The sequence below is a fragment of the Sinocyclocheilus grahami genome, unplaced genomic scaffold (genome assembly GCF_001515645.1).
Source record: "Sinocyclocheilus grahami isolate Dianchi unplaced genomic scaffold, SAMN03320097.WGS_v1.1 scaffold1015.1, whole genome shotgun sequence".
Classification (NCBI taxonomy): Eukaryota; Metazoa; Chordata; class Actinopteri; order Cypriniformes; family Cyprinidae; genus Sinocyclocheilus; species Sinocyclocheilus grahami.
This window is the reverse complement of record NW_015506194.1, coordinates 131,872-148,381: the sequence shown is the minus strand read 5'-3', so window position 1 is coordinate 148,381 and position 16,510 is coordinate 131,872. Positions and strand designations below refer to the sequence as shown.

The following is a 16,510-nucleotide window of genomic DNA, read 5'->3' as shown; positions in this document are numbered from 1 at the left end:
GTTGGAATTGTGATATAATTATAATTAGGAGAGAAAAAAAGTCACAATTATCTTTCTTATTTATTTATTTATTTTATTTTTATTCCATAGAAACAAGCTTCCATAATGATCTCATTTCCATGCTGCAAAAATAGTTTTCTTAATCAGCATTTTGTCTGGTTTTCCAGTAAAAATATGTCAGCATCTTTCAAATGAGAAAAAATGATTTGCAAAATCAATCCTCTGTAACAGAATTATATCTTTAACTAAACTTTCCCCATTAGCTTTTCTTTCTTTCTTTTTCTTTCGTTTTTTCTGTTTTTTAAACTAAATTTAGATATGTTAGAACAACATTCTTAAAACAAGAAAAAGATGATTTTAAAAACAAACATTAAACCATTAAAATTAAACTTAAATAGTACTTGTCCTAAAAACAATTAAAAAACACTACAATATGAAAATGATTGATTGATTGATTGATTTTACAGTGCTCTTGGGTCTCAACACAACACCAAGCATAATTATTTTCTCTATTTAATGGGTTTCTCTGGTATGGTTAACGAAAGAGTGATAATTGTATGTGAAATTTGAAAGGGATTTAGGCATTTGCCTGACATTTTAGGGGAAGGTGTCGCCCTCTGACTCTCATGTTGTTGCGGTACAGGAAAGAGAGAGGGAGGAACTGTTGAAAAGGCAGAAGGCCAACCTGTGTGGCCACAGTCTGTTGAAGGACCTCAGAGAGCCAGAAAGAGTGTGAAAAAGAAACAGAAAGTATAATTACCATGAAGCTCTTCTTAAACTCAGTCTGTGGAGGTCTGATCCTACTGCTGGGGACTGAGATACTCTGTACAGCTGGTGCAGCATCGCAGGTGAGATTCACACTCATACAACATGCCATGCAATATGGGTGATCATAAGTGACATTGATTTTAACATAGTTATTCTGCAAGTTAGTAGAGTAGAATTAATAGAGAAAGCAGTTTTTTGGTTTACTTGTACTGACACATATATATGCTTTCCAAGGTTAATCAGTTGAACTCTGTCTCAAATCAAAACTGTGTGTATGATGGTTTGTAAACACTCTGTCTCAAATCAAAACTTTGTCAGTCTACAATCATAGAACAACATAAACATGGAGTTCTCTTTGATATTAATGCTCATATCCATTTCCAGGGATACTTTCTCTATTTTTAGTTGGTGAATGTTTACATTTCTGTGGTTGCAGTTGAAAAATGTGGAAAATGTAGCACTTTAAGACACATTATGTAAGCAATTCTTCAGTATCGTCTGACATGCACAGTGGAATGCTGGGTAAGATAATCCTGAGAATGTTATTGGCCAGCTGTAAAGTCATGAACGAATCAGGTAAATCTCCTTGGAAAATCAGTGACAGGTGTTAAGATCCAGCATGCTTTCTAACTTTATTGGTTTTGTGAAAATGCTATATGAAAGAGAACATTGCACTGGACACAGTCTTTTGTTGTGAGAACTAATATGCTATGTGTATGTGTGTTTATGTGTGATTTTGTTTGGTGTCTGTGGCCAGAACCGCTGTGATCAGAACATCCAGGTGGTGACTACATCAAGGTGTCATTCCTGCTCCTTGACGCCTTTAGTAAAATGTCCTGATGGCTACACCAAGAGGCAGCCAGAGAAAAGTGCAAAGGACTGCAGGTAAATGTGTGTTTGTGAGTGCTGGTAAGATTTTGCTATTATGGGGACCAAATGTGTCCACAAGGACAGTAACAATTTGTTTAAAATCTCTTTGAATTATTTAGAATTAAATACCATACTATTATATCTGACAAAAAAGCCCACTGTTAATAGGTCATTATTAGCTTTTGTGACAAGATGAGATTTGTTTCCTTTGTGCATAAGCAAAATACAGAGGCAATAATTATACAATAATCTGTCAATGTGTGTTTAGGTATCACATCACATTAGCTTTGTCTGTCACGGGCTGTTCGTTCGAGTGTTACAAAGACACGGTGGAGCCCAAGTGCTGTCCAGGTTACTGGGGCAATGACTGCATTGGTGAGTTTGAGGTCATTGAAGAAGAATTGTGTAGTTGTTTGTGTAGAATTCTGTTTAAATTCTGTTCCATAGAATACCTATGACATCAGTAACCTCTTAAACCATATGAATATGACCTAAAAGCGATTGTTGTGTTCTTTTCTGATTTGTACACATTTTAAATGGAATTTGGAATTTCCGTCATTCTGTGAGGGAAGATACACTGAGGGAATATTTTAATCGGAAGAGTCGGGACAGGAGCTATCCTGATGCGACCACTAACAAGACTGAAACACAAACAAGGGGAAACATGGCTCCTCCTGGGAAAAGAAGTTGAAAAACATAACTATTACTATCATTCCTTGTCTAAAAGATCCTAAAGGAATGGAAATAGAATTTCTGTCATAATTCATATCAGTTTTTAATGACTATTTCTCATAATTTTGTCTTAACCAATCCTAAGGGATCCCAATGACATAATATAACCAATAAAAGCATCCATCCTCTAAAAATAAAATATGATCCTACTGGATCAACTGAACTTCCAGAAGAAATAAACTAGGATGTAGGAATTTTAGTTTATCCAGCAGTATCTTATGTGAGTCTTATTAGAATTCTTAATTGATTCTGATAAGATCCTTTTGGATCGCTTTCAAATTATGATAGTAATTCCATTAGCATTCTTTTTTTTGACTAGGGATATAAATCCCATTTGCATGAATGTGACCTTCCAAAGTTGTCAATATTTGGAAGGCACACTTTATCCTTTCTGTTTCCATTTTTAACATTTTATGTGATTATGAGACCATGATGGTGTTGTTTCTCACAGTTGTTTTTCCTGTGGGAGCTGTATGTCCAATACATATAAGCTGACATATTATTGTGTGTCTTGTCACACAATATGAGAGGAAGTTTTGAGTTGCTGTGGAACAAGGGATTTGTGTACTTCCTTCCCTCTGAGAGGGATATGGCAGGTCTGTGCCTCCGTACCACTGGAATTTGCTGACCAACACACTGTGGAGGTCTCATTTCCAGTATTTCCTCTGTCTGTCAGCACTCAAACAGATCCCACTATGAGTTCGCTGAGTCAAGCACTTTAGTTGCTGTGTGTTGTCTTGGTTTCTTTGGTCTTTTATCAGCAGAACTTCCTGCATTGTTCCTCAAGAGTTAAATGATTTGACCTTTGCGTCTATGAGACGGGTCAGCATTATGGAAGCTTAATGAAGCATTATGGGAGGAAATTCAGAACTAGACTGTCCAAAAAATCTGATTTGCATAGAGCAACATGTAGCATTTTTCTTGGATTTATAGTCACTGTTTTGAACTTGTTCATTTGTGAAGATTAGTATTCTACCCATTTGCACAAAATTTTCCTTCTCAGTAAGTGCAGAAAATGTGAAGAAACTGCAGAAAGTGGGCCTGCTCATGACCAACTGTCTGCATATTCTGCAAGTGTGGCTTTTATTTGTTGTGTCATGTCTGTGGCTGATGTATGTGTATGTATCAGTTGCCGGGAAGGATCTGATCTCGATGAAGGGATTTTGTCAGGACTAAGTGTCCAGGGCAACAATGGTGGGAAGGAAAGGATGAGTGAGGGTCAGTGGAACAGACGAGGGGCTGTTTGAAGAACAGAGAAACTCTGCTATCTCATATCCTCTTGCAGAGACCATACCACCCCAAGCCCACTGACCAAAGATCAGTCTTAGAAAACCATGATCTCAGAACAGTCTTACTCAAACTGAACAGAAAACAGTCAAAGTACCTGCCCTCACATCACTCTCACCCAATCTTGCTGACCTCGCCTTACCAAAATTTAAAACAAATTAAATTTTTTACATTTACATTTTATGCATGTTGGCACAGTTATCCAAAAAATCTTGTTACTTTCAAGGTGCTGGTATATATTTTTTAATACTTGTGGTGTGCTGAAAATCTTTTACCTAATTTGGCCTTTTAAAAAATTGCTTTAAATCTTTCAATATGCAATATTATCACCAAATCTTGGATTCAATCTTTCGGTCAACTTGTTTTGTTTCAATTACCACAAGTTTTGAAGCCTATTTCTTTTTTTAAATGATTGGGCATGGGCCTCAGTGATCTGAGCTTATGCACTTCAGTTTTTGAGTTTTTCAAAATATTATTCAAAGTATTATTTCAAAATAAAGCATTATTTATGGTTAATTTTGGCAATGTTCACTCAAAAACTGAGGTGCATAAGCTCAGATCAGTAAGCCCTACAACCAGTCAGTTCCAAAAACAAAACAAAACCTGTGCTAATTGAAATAGAACAAGTCGATCAAAGGACTGAATCCAGTGTTTGATAAAAATATAGCATAATGAGATATTTACAAGCAATTTTTTTGTAAGCTGGTCATTTTTGACTCGGAACACCAAAAGTCTACCAAGATGAAATTTTTTTTGTTCTTTTTTTGGAAGAGTTGTGAGAAGAAGAAAACCCTCTCCTGGTCAAAATGACCAGATCTCAACATGAGGGTTAAATCCATGCATTCCCATGACCTTGGTGTTGCTAGCATCATTCTCTACTCAAATGTGTGACTGATGTCTCCAAATTGGCCATTTTATCTGATTGAAACAAACTATTTAAAAAGGTTTATTCACTTTTAACATCATGAAATCTAATTAAAGACATCCTTTATTCTGTCAATAGAATGTCCAGGATCAGCAGCGATACCCTGCAGCAATAATGGAGCCTGCTCGGATGGTATAACGGGCAATGGGACTTGCACATGTGCAGTAAGTTTCCTTTCCTTCTCTTCTTCTGTCTGAATCAAACACTATTATTGAGCATCCGATGAGACGTTTTGGACTTTTTTTTGCAGCCAGGTTTTAAGGGAACAGCTTGTGAGGATTGTAAAGCAAACTTATATGGACACACGTGCAGTAACGGTTAGAGTCACTTTTTTTTCTGTACAGCTGTATTGATTGATTTGTGTTTTTTTGGTGTTGGCACTGTGCTCTAACTGATGCATGTGCTATTCAGTGTGTAGTTGCAAGAATGGCATATGTGATAGTGGTGTGAAGGGCACGGGACAGTGCACATGTCTGTCTGGGTACACTGGCATAGACTGTGATCGAGGTAAGACCTTGGATTATTTCTGTGTGTATAAGATACATGTGACATTGGAGCAGCATAAGAGTTTTTCTCTTCAGAGCTCCCAGCATGTGCTGCTTTGCGGTGTGGGCCGAATTCTCGTTGTATTGAAGACATGTCCACAGGGCAGCTTCTGTGCATGTGCAAACCTGGTTATCAAGGTGATGGAACCCAGTGTACATGTGAGTACTGCACTTACACTGCTAATGGTAGGAAAGGTTTGTTAAATCTTTATTGAGAAGTGGGTTATATATTAGTTATAATTATAATTATATAAGTTTGAAAAGTTTGGGGCCAGTAAGATTTTTTTTTTATGTTTTTGAAAGTCTCAAAAAAAAAAGCATGAAAAGCATGGTTATTCTGATGCACCAGTTAGACTACCACCAAACCAGCAATTAACACTTTGACCTATCTTCAGACCAGCATAGGAATGTATACTGTACTGGTCAAATCTGGAAATTTCAGGAGGCTTCTTGATCTCACTAATCTATTGTCTTTCTTTGTCACACTGTTTATGCAGCAATTAACCCCTGCTTGAGAGGCGTGTGCCATGCAAACGCAGTGTGTGCACATACAGGACCGAACCAGCATGTCTGCACATGTACAGAAGGCTACAGTGGAGATGGCCGTGTCTGCATGCCCATAGACCCTTGCCAGACGAACCTGGGCAACTGCACATCTGGCTCTACACGCTGTGTGTATGATGGTCCTGGAAAGGTGTGTTTGTAAACACTTTAAAACACTTTGCACCTTTCAGAGCAGCATGAATGCACCGATTGCTTTGATTACAGTTTGACATCTTCTCAATTTTCCACAGTCTCACTGTGAGTGTTTGGAGGGATTTGAGAAGTTTGTTGAAGGAAAGGGCTGCAGTGTAAAAGATGTGTGCAAACCAGACTCCTGTCATAAATATGCCACCTGTGCCACAGTGGAACCAGGAAGAGTCGAGTAGGTGACAAATTCTCAATTGTTTGGTTGATTTTTAACAGATTTTTTTCCCCGCATATTCAAAACTACGCCTTCAATTTCAAACATTTCAGCTGTAAGTGCCGTGAAGGTTACATTGGAAATGGGAAAATATGCTTTGGGAACATAATTCAGCAGTTGCAGGACTTAAATTCAAAGCCAGGAGGAGAGTGGACGGGTCAGCTCTCCAGTGCCATTACACTGTTCAGTGAGTGACTTGCTGGCAAACCAATCCCAGTCATTTTTATTTATTTGTTTATTTATTATTATTATTATTATTATTATTATTATTGTTATTATTGGGTTTTCATCATTTTCAAAGGTAGAGGATTTTTTTTCTTTCAATTTAGTTGTCGACATTATCTAACATGTTAAAGTTCCTAATAATAAATAAAATAGACACAGTAGCCACATACAGTGTAGCGCTAATTTTATTTCTGCTGTTTCAGATAAACTCATGTCATGGCCTTTGACCTCCCTTGGACCGTTTACAGTGTTTGTACCAGTGAACAAGGCTTTTAAGGGCACGTCTGTGAGTTAGACAACACAGACACACCAACATATGATACATCAATCATATCCACCTTTATTTAATGTAGGAACGGATGCAGCCATTTGTAACTTGAATGTGTGAGGCTTCCAGTTATTTTTAGCTATACAACTTCTGCTTGATATTGCAAACTGGTATTTCTTATCATATTATTTTATTATATTGTCATAATTATAATTATTGTGAAATACTACAGTATATTGTGAAATATTATTACAATTTAAAATTACTGTTTTCTATTTTAATATATTTTAAAATGCAATTCCTATAATGCAAAGCTGAATTTTCAACATCATTACTGCAGCCTTCAGTGTCACATAATCCTTCAGAAATCATTGTAATATGCCGATTTGGTTCCCAAGAAACTTTTTTGTATTATCAATTTTGAAAACAGTTGTGATGTTTAATATTTTTGTGCAAACTGCGATACATTTTTAAGGATTCTTTGATAAATATAAAGTTCAAAATATCAGCATTTATTTAAAACAAATGTATTTATTTATTTTTGTAGCATTGTAAAATTTTCAATGGCTATATGGATGCAGCAGCTAGACTAGACCAGCACCAAACCAGCAATAAGCCATATAAACCATTTCAGATCAGCATAGAAATGTTTACTCTACTGTCTAATCTATCCTTTTAGTTATTATTATTATACCTATAGCTGCTAACAAACTGAAGTCTCGCACATTCACAGAAATCAGCTTAGTTGCATGTTGCAAAATAAGGTGGATACATTCAAACAAATACTAAAGCATGCTTTTGCTCCAGGTGAAAACCCTGCTGGCTAATGAGATGAGAGCTCGCTATCTTACTAAGCTGCACATGGTTGCGGGAGAGGTGAACTCTGACTCGCTGAAGAAGGGAATCCTCTACTACACTCTGACTGGCATGGCTGCCGAATCAATGACAGATGTAGGTTGTGTGTGTTTGACCAGATTGTTTTCAGGGATGTGCAAATGCAGGATACAAGAGAGGAATCATCACATCCTGTTTCTTTTCTTAACTCTTTCCTGCTCAGATCTGTTTATGTTTCACTGTGTGTGTGTGTGTGTGTGTGTGTGTGAATATGACAAGAGATTACATTAGATTGTTTCTGTAATTGGTAAACTTCTATTTTCAAGGCAGAGCAGATAAAAATCCGTCTCCATGGCAGCCGTAAGAAAGGAACTCTTGTGGAGACAGATATCTTTGCCTCAAATGGAATCATCCATTTGGTTGATAAGCTGATGGATGCAGTTCCTTCCACTGTAATAAGCGAGAAAGAGGTTTGTGAAGATAAAGGATTTCTGTTACATAAACATCTTACACTTACATTTACTTAATATTGTTTTTGATTGTTAGGGCCAACAATGTCTATTTGTCTTTTTGTCTTTTAACAGGAAAACCTGTTGCAGATTCTCTCAGGAAATGGAAAATTCTCTCAGTTTAAGTCTCTGCTTGAGGTAAAAGTTTTAAACTCGATTTAACCCTAAATTAATGTACTATAAGACAATTGACCTGTGCTAGAAATGACATTTTTTATATAGGACAAATCTTTGCTACACTGTATAAAAAAACAATAAAACAACTAATCCATAAAATAGGCCACAATGTACTATATTAATATGAAGGAATCTGAAGTGTTACCTGTATTTTGAATTTTGCACTTCATTGCATTATTTAGAGTTGTTTTAGGGTTAACAGAAATGTCTGTAAAATTAACTGGATATTGTCCTGGCAGAAATTTACCAGCACATTTTTTTTAAAATACAGTGTAGAGCTGATTTTAAGAGACTTTTTAAAATGTCTTAATAGGTCATTTTTTTCTGACAATATAAAACATATCCTAGGTCATCCTTTTGTTTCAATTACTTTAATCAGTCCATTGAAATCAATTATGAATGTGAGTTATTAGATTTTATTTATAAAATTAAATGACCTTTTGTGGAAATATACGAAACCATTCAAAATGTGGGGGTTTGTAAGATTTTTTTTACGTTTTAAATGAAAGAAGCCTCTTATGCTCACCAAGATTGCAAGATTATTTGATATATATATTTTTTGAACACTTTGATATTTCTTTTTCTCAGAAAAGCAACATGGCAACTGTTTTAGAAGAAGAAGGACCTTGCACACTTTTTGCTCCAACAAATATAGCCTTTACCTTCCTGAAGCCTGGCTATTTAGACTTCCTTACCTCAGAGGAGGTACAGTGCAAATATAACAACAGTTAAATTTTATATATATATATATATATATATATATATATATATATATATATGTAACATTCTCTGTATATGTTCTATCCAGTCACATAAGCATCACTTTACATTATCTTTTCATTTCTCCCAATTTAGGGTAAGACAAAACTACTTGAACTGATGCGCAATCACATAGTGTCCACTTCTCAGGTTTGTGTGTGGATGTGTGTGTGAATGTATGTATTTAAATCATAGAAGTAGTGTCCGTGACGTCACCCATATGTTCCTGAAGAGCGTTTCTGAAGCTCAAAGTGGGCGGAGCCTGCCGTCGTATATGTTCCTGAAGAGCGTTTCTGAAGCTCAAAGTGGGCGGAGCCTGGCGTCGTCATCTTGGCAGCGCATCACCGCGCGTCACTCCCGGGTAATCAAAAATGGGCAAAAAGGCGGGAGCTGGCTGCTGAAACCACGCCCACCTAGCTCGACGGTGGTGACAGCTGCGGCAATCCACCTGTCACTCAAGTGGCCACGCCCTTAATTATGCAGCACTTTAAGGCTTAATATAATTTAAACGGATGAGTTATAAAAAAAATTCACCCCCCCCCACAGCTGTCATGAAGGGCAAAATTAACTATATAGACCAAAATCATTTTTTGAACTAGGCTGCAAACATGTTTTTTTCTGCTGTAAAGTTGGGCATTTTAACATGGGTAGTCAATGGGATTGTCTCCCTTTTGCAGCCAGCCTCTAGTGGCCAGTCGATGAATTACAGTTTAAGTCACTTACGTGTGCTTCACGAGATAGAGAGCGGGAGGTTGCCGCTTGATTCAAATCAAATCCATCTAATTAAATACTGTCTGTCATATCTGTGTACAGCTGAGTGCCAGCTTCATTGTGTCGAATCCTCGTGCTGTGACCATGGCCAACCAGGTGCTGACATTTAATGTAACGAGTGCTGTGAGTAATAATATTTTATATATTTAGCTGAAATAGATAATATTTGTTCACATGCATTTAAGAGACATAAACCTAAATCCACATGTATTTTATCTAGTCATGTTTTAGCACCATATTTCAGCAAGTTTATATTTTAGCAAATATGGGGGGATCTGTGAATTTTTCACTGCAAGTAGTTCACTTTCTTTTTGCTATTCAAACTACAGTATAAGTGTTTGCTTTTCTGCATCTCACTTGACCTCAAGTCAGGATTATTATCTCAACTAACTAAAACTAAATCCAAAAAAGGAAAAATAATTTTTTTTTATTTAAAATTTTACTGTACTGTTGAAAAGTAACACAAAATGTATACATATTTATACACATTCTAATGGTCAAATATTAGTGGTTAATAGTTAATGTGCTGATTCTGTTACATATAGGGGCAGATCCTGGTCAATGGGGAGTCGGTTCTGGAACTGGATGTTGAAGCGAAGAATGGCCGTCTTCATTCACTGGAGGGGCTTCTAATCCCTCCGTCCATAGAGCCCATCATACCTCACAGGTGTGACATCAAAGAAACCAATATTTATAAGGTAAGCCGTATTTGTGGTGACCAGTCATAGCGATTTAGCTGTAGATACAGATACACCTTTCTGTCTTGGAGGTATTTCTATGTCAAAAATCCAGTTCAGTGTTTAAAGACACCTACAAATAAGCAATTCACAGTTTGACTTACTGGAAAGAGCATAAACACTGGGTCTACCAAAATAATGCCAGAGGGGGGCAGTGTTCATGAAACCAGTTTAGAAACAACAGAACACACTTCATCTTTAAAATTGTTGTTTGTTCTTTTACATGCACAATAGATTGGCCACCTCCCTTTCATTTGCAACAAGTGATTGTTACCAAACTGATATGAGAGGGTGTCTTTTTGTCTTTTTGTTACAGGGTTCATGTGTTAGCTGTACACTTGTCTCCAAATCTACCTGTCCAACTGGTGAATCACTGGTAACTTGTTCAGAAATAACCATTAGTGCATGCTATAATTTAAAACAGCAAAGCTTAAGTAAAAATAAAATAAAACCTTTGTTTTAAATGTTACCTTTTAGTCTCAACTGAGGTTTGCATCAGGTTGGCATTAAAGAAATAGTTCACCCAAAAATGTACTCACCCTCAGGCCATACAAGATATAAATTAGATTTTTTTCTTCCTGAGAACAGATTTGTTGAAATTTACTTGATTAATTACTTGCCAATCACCAATGGTTCCTCTGCAATAAATGGGTGCCGTCAAAATGAAAGTCCAAACAGCTGATGAAAAGTCCATCAATTAATGTTGTTTGAAGCATGAAGAATCATCATTAACATGTTTTTAAATTCAGACCAAGTTATCTATCCATAATTTCGCTTTCTCCAAAAAAGTCATCTGAATCAGGAGAGAAATTTGCACAGATCAAGTAACGTTTACAAGCGAAAACAGTCCAAACTGTTATTCTTTGGTGAAAAACCTTAATAATGGATTTGTTTCATACAAACATGCAGATTTTTCTCTTCACAAAATGTTAATTGATGGACTGAAGCTGTTTGGATTACTTGTGTATTATTGTGATGTTTTTATCAGCTTTTTGGACTCTAATTCTGACGGCACCGATTCACTGCAGAGAATCCATTGGTGAGCAAGTGATGCAATGCTAAATTTCACCACATTTGTTCAGATGAGGAAACAACCTCATCTACATCTTGGATGGCCTGAGGGTGAGCACATTTTTAGCAAATTTTCACTTTTAGGTGAACTATTCCTTTAAATTGGAGTGAAATTGTACATAGTACACTTTTATTTTTATAATCCATTTGTGGTCTCCTCATACTCAGGATGTATTCACCAGAGGCTGTGTATTCAAAAAGGAGACTTTTGGCATAAGCATACCCACCCTTGGCTGTTCCCTCTTATGCAATGAAACAAAGACTGTGAGTATACTAGTATTTATCTGCATTTAATACCAGAGCATATGACATAACTTGAACATACATTTAGGTTTGCTGGTTAATCTGATCCAGTCAAATTAGCCATTATTTGTCTTGACCAGACACCTCGTTGCTGTAAAGGCTTTTTTGGACCAGACTGTTCCCCATGCCCGGGTGGTTTCACCGCCCCCTGTTCCTCTCATGGGACGGTAAACCCCATGCACATTCACATGCATGCATACTGTACAATTCAGCATTTATTCATATGTCATAAGGTCTTGACTTATATTTTCTTTTGTTGTAGTGCTCAGAGGGCATCAATGGAAACGGCACATGCCAGTGTGAGCCCAATTTCAAAGGATCACGGTGCCAATACTGTTCTGACTCCAACAAATATGGCCCGTTCTGTGACAAAAGTATGAATTTATTTCTTCACCAACTCACAGCATGGGGGTTTGGGAATATTCCAGATGTTTAGTAACAATTTTTCTTTTCATCCCTCCTAACACCAGCCTGTGGATGCATACACGGCGTGTGTGATCACCGTCCAGAGGCCAGCAGTAAATGCAAGCAGGGCTCCTGTAAAGAAGGTTATACCGGAGAGTTCTGCGAGCAGCAGACCCAGCTGTGTGGGCCCAACCAGCCCTGCCATGCTCATGCTAACTGTGTGTCCAATAAGGGAGCATTCACGTGAGTGTCTGTTTAACACAGACAGAACATTTTTATTTTATATATATATATATATTTTGCTAATTTAATGTGCTACTTTTATTTATTCAATTCTATACTTGAACTGGAGTTTGGAGACCTTTGGTGTCGAAGGGTGCCAAAATCTAAAATAATAAAAAAAAAAATTTTATTAAAAAGTTGCAGTTGCTTTAGACAAATATTTATTTTGCAAAAAAGTGCTATATAAATACATTTGAATCATTATTAATTATTTAGAAATTATTATTGTTGTTATGATTATGTCCAGATTTAATTATTTCAATTTTAATATCAAAATGCTTTTTTCACATTATATCATAATCATTATAAATGATTCTTATGAGTCCTCTATACATAATATTGCTTCGCATAATATGCATAATATATCAGTTTTTTTATTAAATGCATTTTAATTATTAATAGTTTTCTGAATAATAACAATAATAACTATTATTAATATTATGCTGATGTCCATATTTAATTAATTTTAAAATCACAATGTTATTATTACAATGATGTCCAGATTTAATTATTTCATTTTTAATATTACACATAATGAATGAGTCTTACATGTATAGCTGCTTTTTTAGTGCAGTAAGGGAGTCCTTTGCAAGGGGACCATCATTATCAGATATTCAAGAAAAAAAAAAATTTAAGAAAGGAAAATATCAATGATGCATTATGTGATTTTAGGTGTGTGTGTAAGCCTGGTTTCCAAGGGGATGGATACATGTGCGTGGAAAGCGATCCTTGTGCTTTGCCACATCGTGGAGGTTGCAGCATCAATGTAAGTCAGATGCATCTCTGTGCTTGTGTTTAATGTTACCATGTTATGATAGCATGTTTAATCTCTTTTGTTCTCAGGCCAAATGCATAAAGACTGGTCCAGGCACACACATGTGCCAGTGTCTGAGCGGATGGAGAGAGGATGGAGATGAGTGCCAGGCCATCAATAACTGTCTGGATCCATCCAGAGGAGGGTGTCACCCCAATGCCACCTGCATCTATGTAGGCCCAGGACAGGTGAGGGGGCATTGTGATTCCCAAACCCCATCTATTTGGATTTACAGGATTTTTGATGATTGATATTCTACCCTAGAGTGACTGTGCTTGCAAAAATGGTTACCATGGCAATGGGAGGGATTGTGAACCTGTCAATCAGTGTGTGGAGCAGAAGGGTGGATGTCATTTCCTGGTGAGGGCTCAAACAAATCATCATAGAACTGCACACATTTTTTCATACAATATATGCGGAATTCTTTAATTTTCCTGTTTTTTCATAGGCCACCTGCCAGTTCCTGAACCCTGGTGGATGGCAGTGTGTGTGTGAGGACGGTTATGCTGGTGATGGAAAAATCTGTTATGGAACCCTAGCACAGGTACAGTGTATATGATTTTGTGTTATTTTTCTATTATTTTTTGTTGAGGTTATACAGAGGTCAGGCTTATACTGTATGTAATTCAACAACTGCTATTACTTAAAAAAGGATATTTGTATAACATTATTCTTTTTTTTTTTGCATTTTTTTTTTTGCAGGAGGTGGCAACAAACCCAAATCTTCTAGAATTCAACCTCTGGATATTGGTAATTTGTGTTTTTAGAGTCAAAATTTTCTTTAAAAGAGGGAGTGAATTAAAATTGGAACACTTTTTGGCATTGTGATGACTGGGGAAAAAATGTCCCAATTACCATAATTCACCCCATTTATACAACAGTTCTGGTCCTTGAATATGATTGGACAAGCAGTGCCACTGATGATTCAAACGCAAGTTTTGAGCAGTGTAGAGTAGCGCTTGTTGTTCGTCATTTCTCCGATCACAAATACAGACATGGTTTTATGGGTACGCAGCGCAATGCAACACAATGCGTAAAAAGACAGTATAAGTCATTATAATCCATAATTATGTCCCCACTGGATGCAACAAATGCCTCTTTATAATGGGTTTTAATGTTTTTGTCTTGTCGCTCCAGCTGGGACAAGGCATCACAATATGGTAAGGGGCGTAACATTTCCGTCACACGCTTTAGGTATTCGGCCAATCACAATGCACTGGATAGCTGGCCAATCGGAGGGCACCTCGCTTTTCAGACCGATGAGCTTTGTAAAAATCGACGCGTTTCAGAAAGGCGGGGCATACAGGAGAAACAATAATGTACAGTAAGTGGAAAATAATGTGTTTTTAAACTGCATAAACACATTTCATTACACCAAATACACAAAATAATGTTCTTTTTAGCAACATCATATGACCCCTTTAAGAGACTGCTAATATATAGTCCACAACATTTTTTAAGCTTTTCACTGGTTGTATCACATGTCTGTGTTTGCACGTTCCTGACAGACTCCATACTTTTAGTGATAGGGCGTTTTTATTGACTCTTTCTGCAGATTACATCATTACACCACTTGGTGGTGACAAGTTACTTTTTATTAGTGAGTCAAGGAATCATTAATTTAAGCAATTCACTCAGAAACACTGATTCATTTGGGAACTAAACGAGTGAGTCAATGAATCATTCACTCCTTCAGTTTGTTTAAAAACATTGATTCATTACGTTATGTCACTACTCTGAGACATCCAACAGTTTTGCTGTGGATTTGTTTTGGAACAAAAAAAGACAAAGTAACTGGTAATATTGTGTCTAAAATGTAAGTAATTTAGATTTATTTTTATTATTATTATTAATGTTATGTCCAGATTTTCAAGGCTGATTGTGTATAAATGATGTTTGAGTTCCTAATAAGTTCTGGAAACTGAAATATTCCATAGCGAGCGGATCTTTCTCAACTGCTGTCAGAGACAGAAAATTACACACTCTTCGTCCCATCGGCTCAGGCCACAGAGAAACTGAGTCAAGAAGACAAAGACTTCTGGATGACCCGCAGTAACCTTCCAAGTCTCATCAAGTAACGACACATAATTGTCATGCAACCACATCAGCTAATTTGTCATATTTCAATAGTTTTGATAATGATTAATCTTTTTTTTTTCATTGTTGTAATACAACTAGCTGTTTTTTTTCCTAACAGATGTCACATTGTTTATGGGATATATGCCCTCAGCGATCTCCGTGCATCCCCTTCCCCAAGACTGCTTTCCCTTTTAAAAAGGACACTTCCTGTTTACTCAACCAGTGATGTAAGAGGGAAACGTCTCGTTTACGTATGTAACCCTCGTTCCCTGAAGGAGGGAATGGAGACGTCACGTCGGATGACCGATGAATTGGGATCTCGCTTAGAGGGACCAATCTACTTCGAGTGTAAACTAAACGAGCCAATGCACATTGGCATGCGATTATTGCATCCAGCTGCTGCTGATCACAGCGTGAGTATAAGTAGGCAGCAGATGCAGCGCATATTCAGGTTTTCGCTGAGGAGCCGAGCCGGTGACCCGGCCGCTCAGCGGTGGTACAGGAGCTGTGGCGATGGAGGAGCAGGGCGTCACTGGGATCCTACCAAAAGGCCACAGCTACTGTCCCTTCCAGTGGCCTGTGGAAGCCACCTGTGCCCCTACTTTTTGGCGTAGGCCAGGGCCTGCACAAGAGGACCAGCTACTGCTACTATGGCACTACCCACTGAGTAAGACTGGATTACACTGGGAAAACGTACCCATTCTATTTGCAACAGGGATGTTACAGAAGCTCCAACCTTCCCGAAGGAGGTTTCGGAAGCAATACACATATGGACATCCCTTAGGTGCATATGGAAGAATGGAGGTGATTGCAACCCTCTTGGAATGAGAGAAGTCTGCCGGAGAAACACGGGCTCAAAACTATACCGTGGACTTTACACATATGGGATCCACTTAGGTCTTACATATGGAACCCAGCCTTCTATCGGTTCTCGAGGATTCAACGAGTGAAGGCCTGGCGCCGGACACTCCGCCACGTCTGGCTGTCGAGGAGACGGAGGAGCTCAACAGGGTCTACTATATGGACTCTCTGGAGTGGTTTTTGCAGGCCGACCCGAAACCGGGGCCTCTCAGTGCTTCTACCTGTATGAGGTGAGAACACAGGAGGAGACCGGTTCCATACGAAGGCTATAAAATCTGGCAAACGTGTTAGGGGTTGCCCAGCCCGCAGCTCTACAGATATCCA

The 16,510-nt window shown here is 37.6% G+C and overlaps 1 protein-coding gene across 1 annotated transcript in view; it reads left to right on the top strand.

Annotated features, from left to right (window-relative positions):
• The first annotated feature begins 761 nt into the window (after positions 1-761).
• LOC107565662 (stabilin-2-like) overlaps positions 762-16,510 on the top strand; it is a 38,791-nt gene continuing 23,042 nt past the window's right edge. The window contains exons 1-30 of the mRNA XM_016250923.1: positions 762-848; positions 1,526-1,653; positions 1,907-2,013; positions 4,661-4,746; positions 4,833-4,899; positions 4,994-5,089; positions 5,164-5,286; positions 5,625-5,821; positions 5,922-6,052; positions 6,145-6,278; positions 6,520-6,602; positions 7,392-7,535; positions 7,745-7,888; positions 8,003-8,065; positions 8,693-8,809; positions 8,960-9,013; positions 9,677-9,757; positions 10,180-10,332; positions 10,688-10,747; positions 11,611-11,706; positions 11,826-11,912; positions 12,008-12,119; positions 12,216-12,393; positions 13,105-13,198; positions 13,276-13,434; positions 13,511-13,606; positions 13,695-13,790; positions 13,949-13,996; positions 15,184-15,320; positions 15,444-15,552. Coding sequence (XP_016106409.1) covers positions 762-848; positions 1,526-1,653; positions 1,907-2,013; positions 4,661-4,746; positions 4,833-4,899; positions 4,994-5,089; positions 5,164-5,286; positions 5,625-5,821; positions 5,922-6,052; positions 6,145-6,278; positions 6,520-6,602; positions 7,392-7,535; positions 7,745-7,888; positions 8,003-8,065; positions 8,693-8,809; positions 8,960-9,013; positions 9,677-9,757; positions 10,180-10,332; positions 10,688-10,747; positions 11,611-11,706; positions 11,826-11,912; positions 12,008-12,119; positions 12,216-12,393; positions 13,105-13,198; positions 13,276-13,434; positions 13,511-13,606; positions 13,695-13,790; positions 13,949-13,996; positions 15,184-15,320; positions 15,444-15,552 — 3,267 coding nt within the window. The remainder of the gene's footprint in view (positions 849-1,525; positions 1,654-1,906; positions 2,014-4,660; positions 4,747-4,832; positions 4,900-4,993; positions 5,090-5,163; positions 5,287-5,624; positions 5,822-5,921; positions 6,053-6,144; positions 6,279-6,519; positions 6,603-7,391; positions 7,536-7,744; positions 7,889-8,002; positions 8,066-8,692; positions 8,810-8,959; positions 9,014-9,676; positions 9,758-10,179; positions 10,333-10,687; positions 10,748-11,610; positions 11,707-11,825; positions 11,913-12,007; positions 12,120-12,215; positions 12,394-13,104; positions 13,199-13,275; positions 13,435-13,510; positions 13,607-13,694; positions 13,791-13,948; positions 13,997-15,183; positions 15,321-15,443; positions 15,553-16,510) is intronic.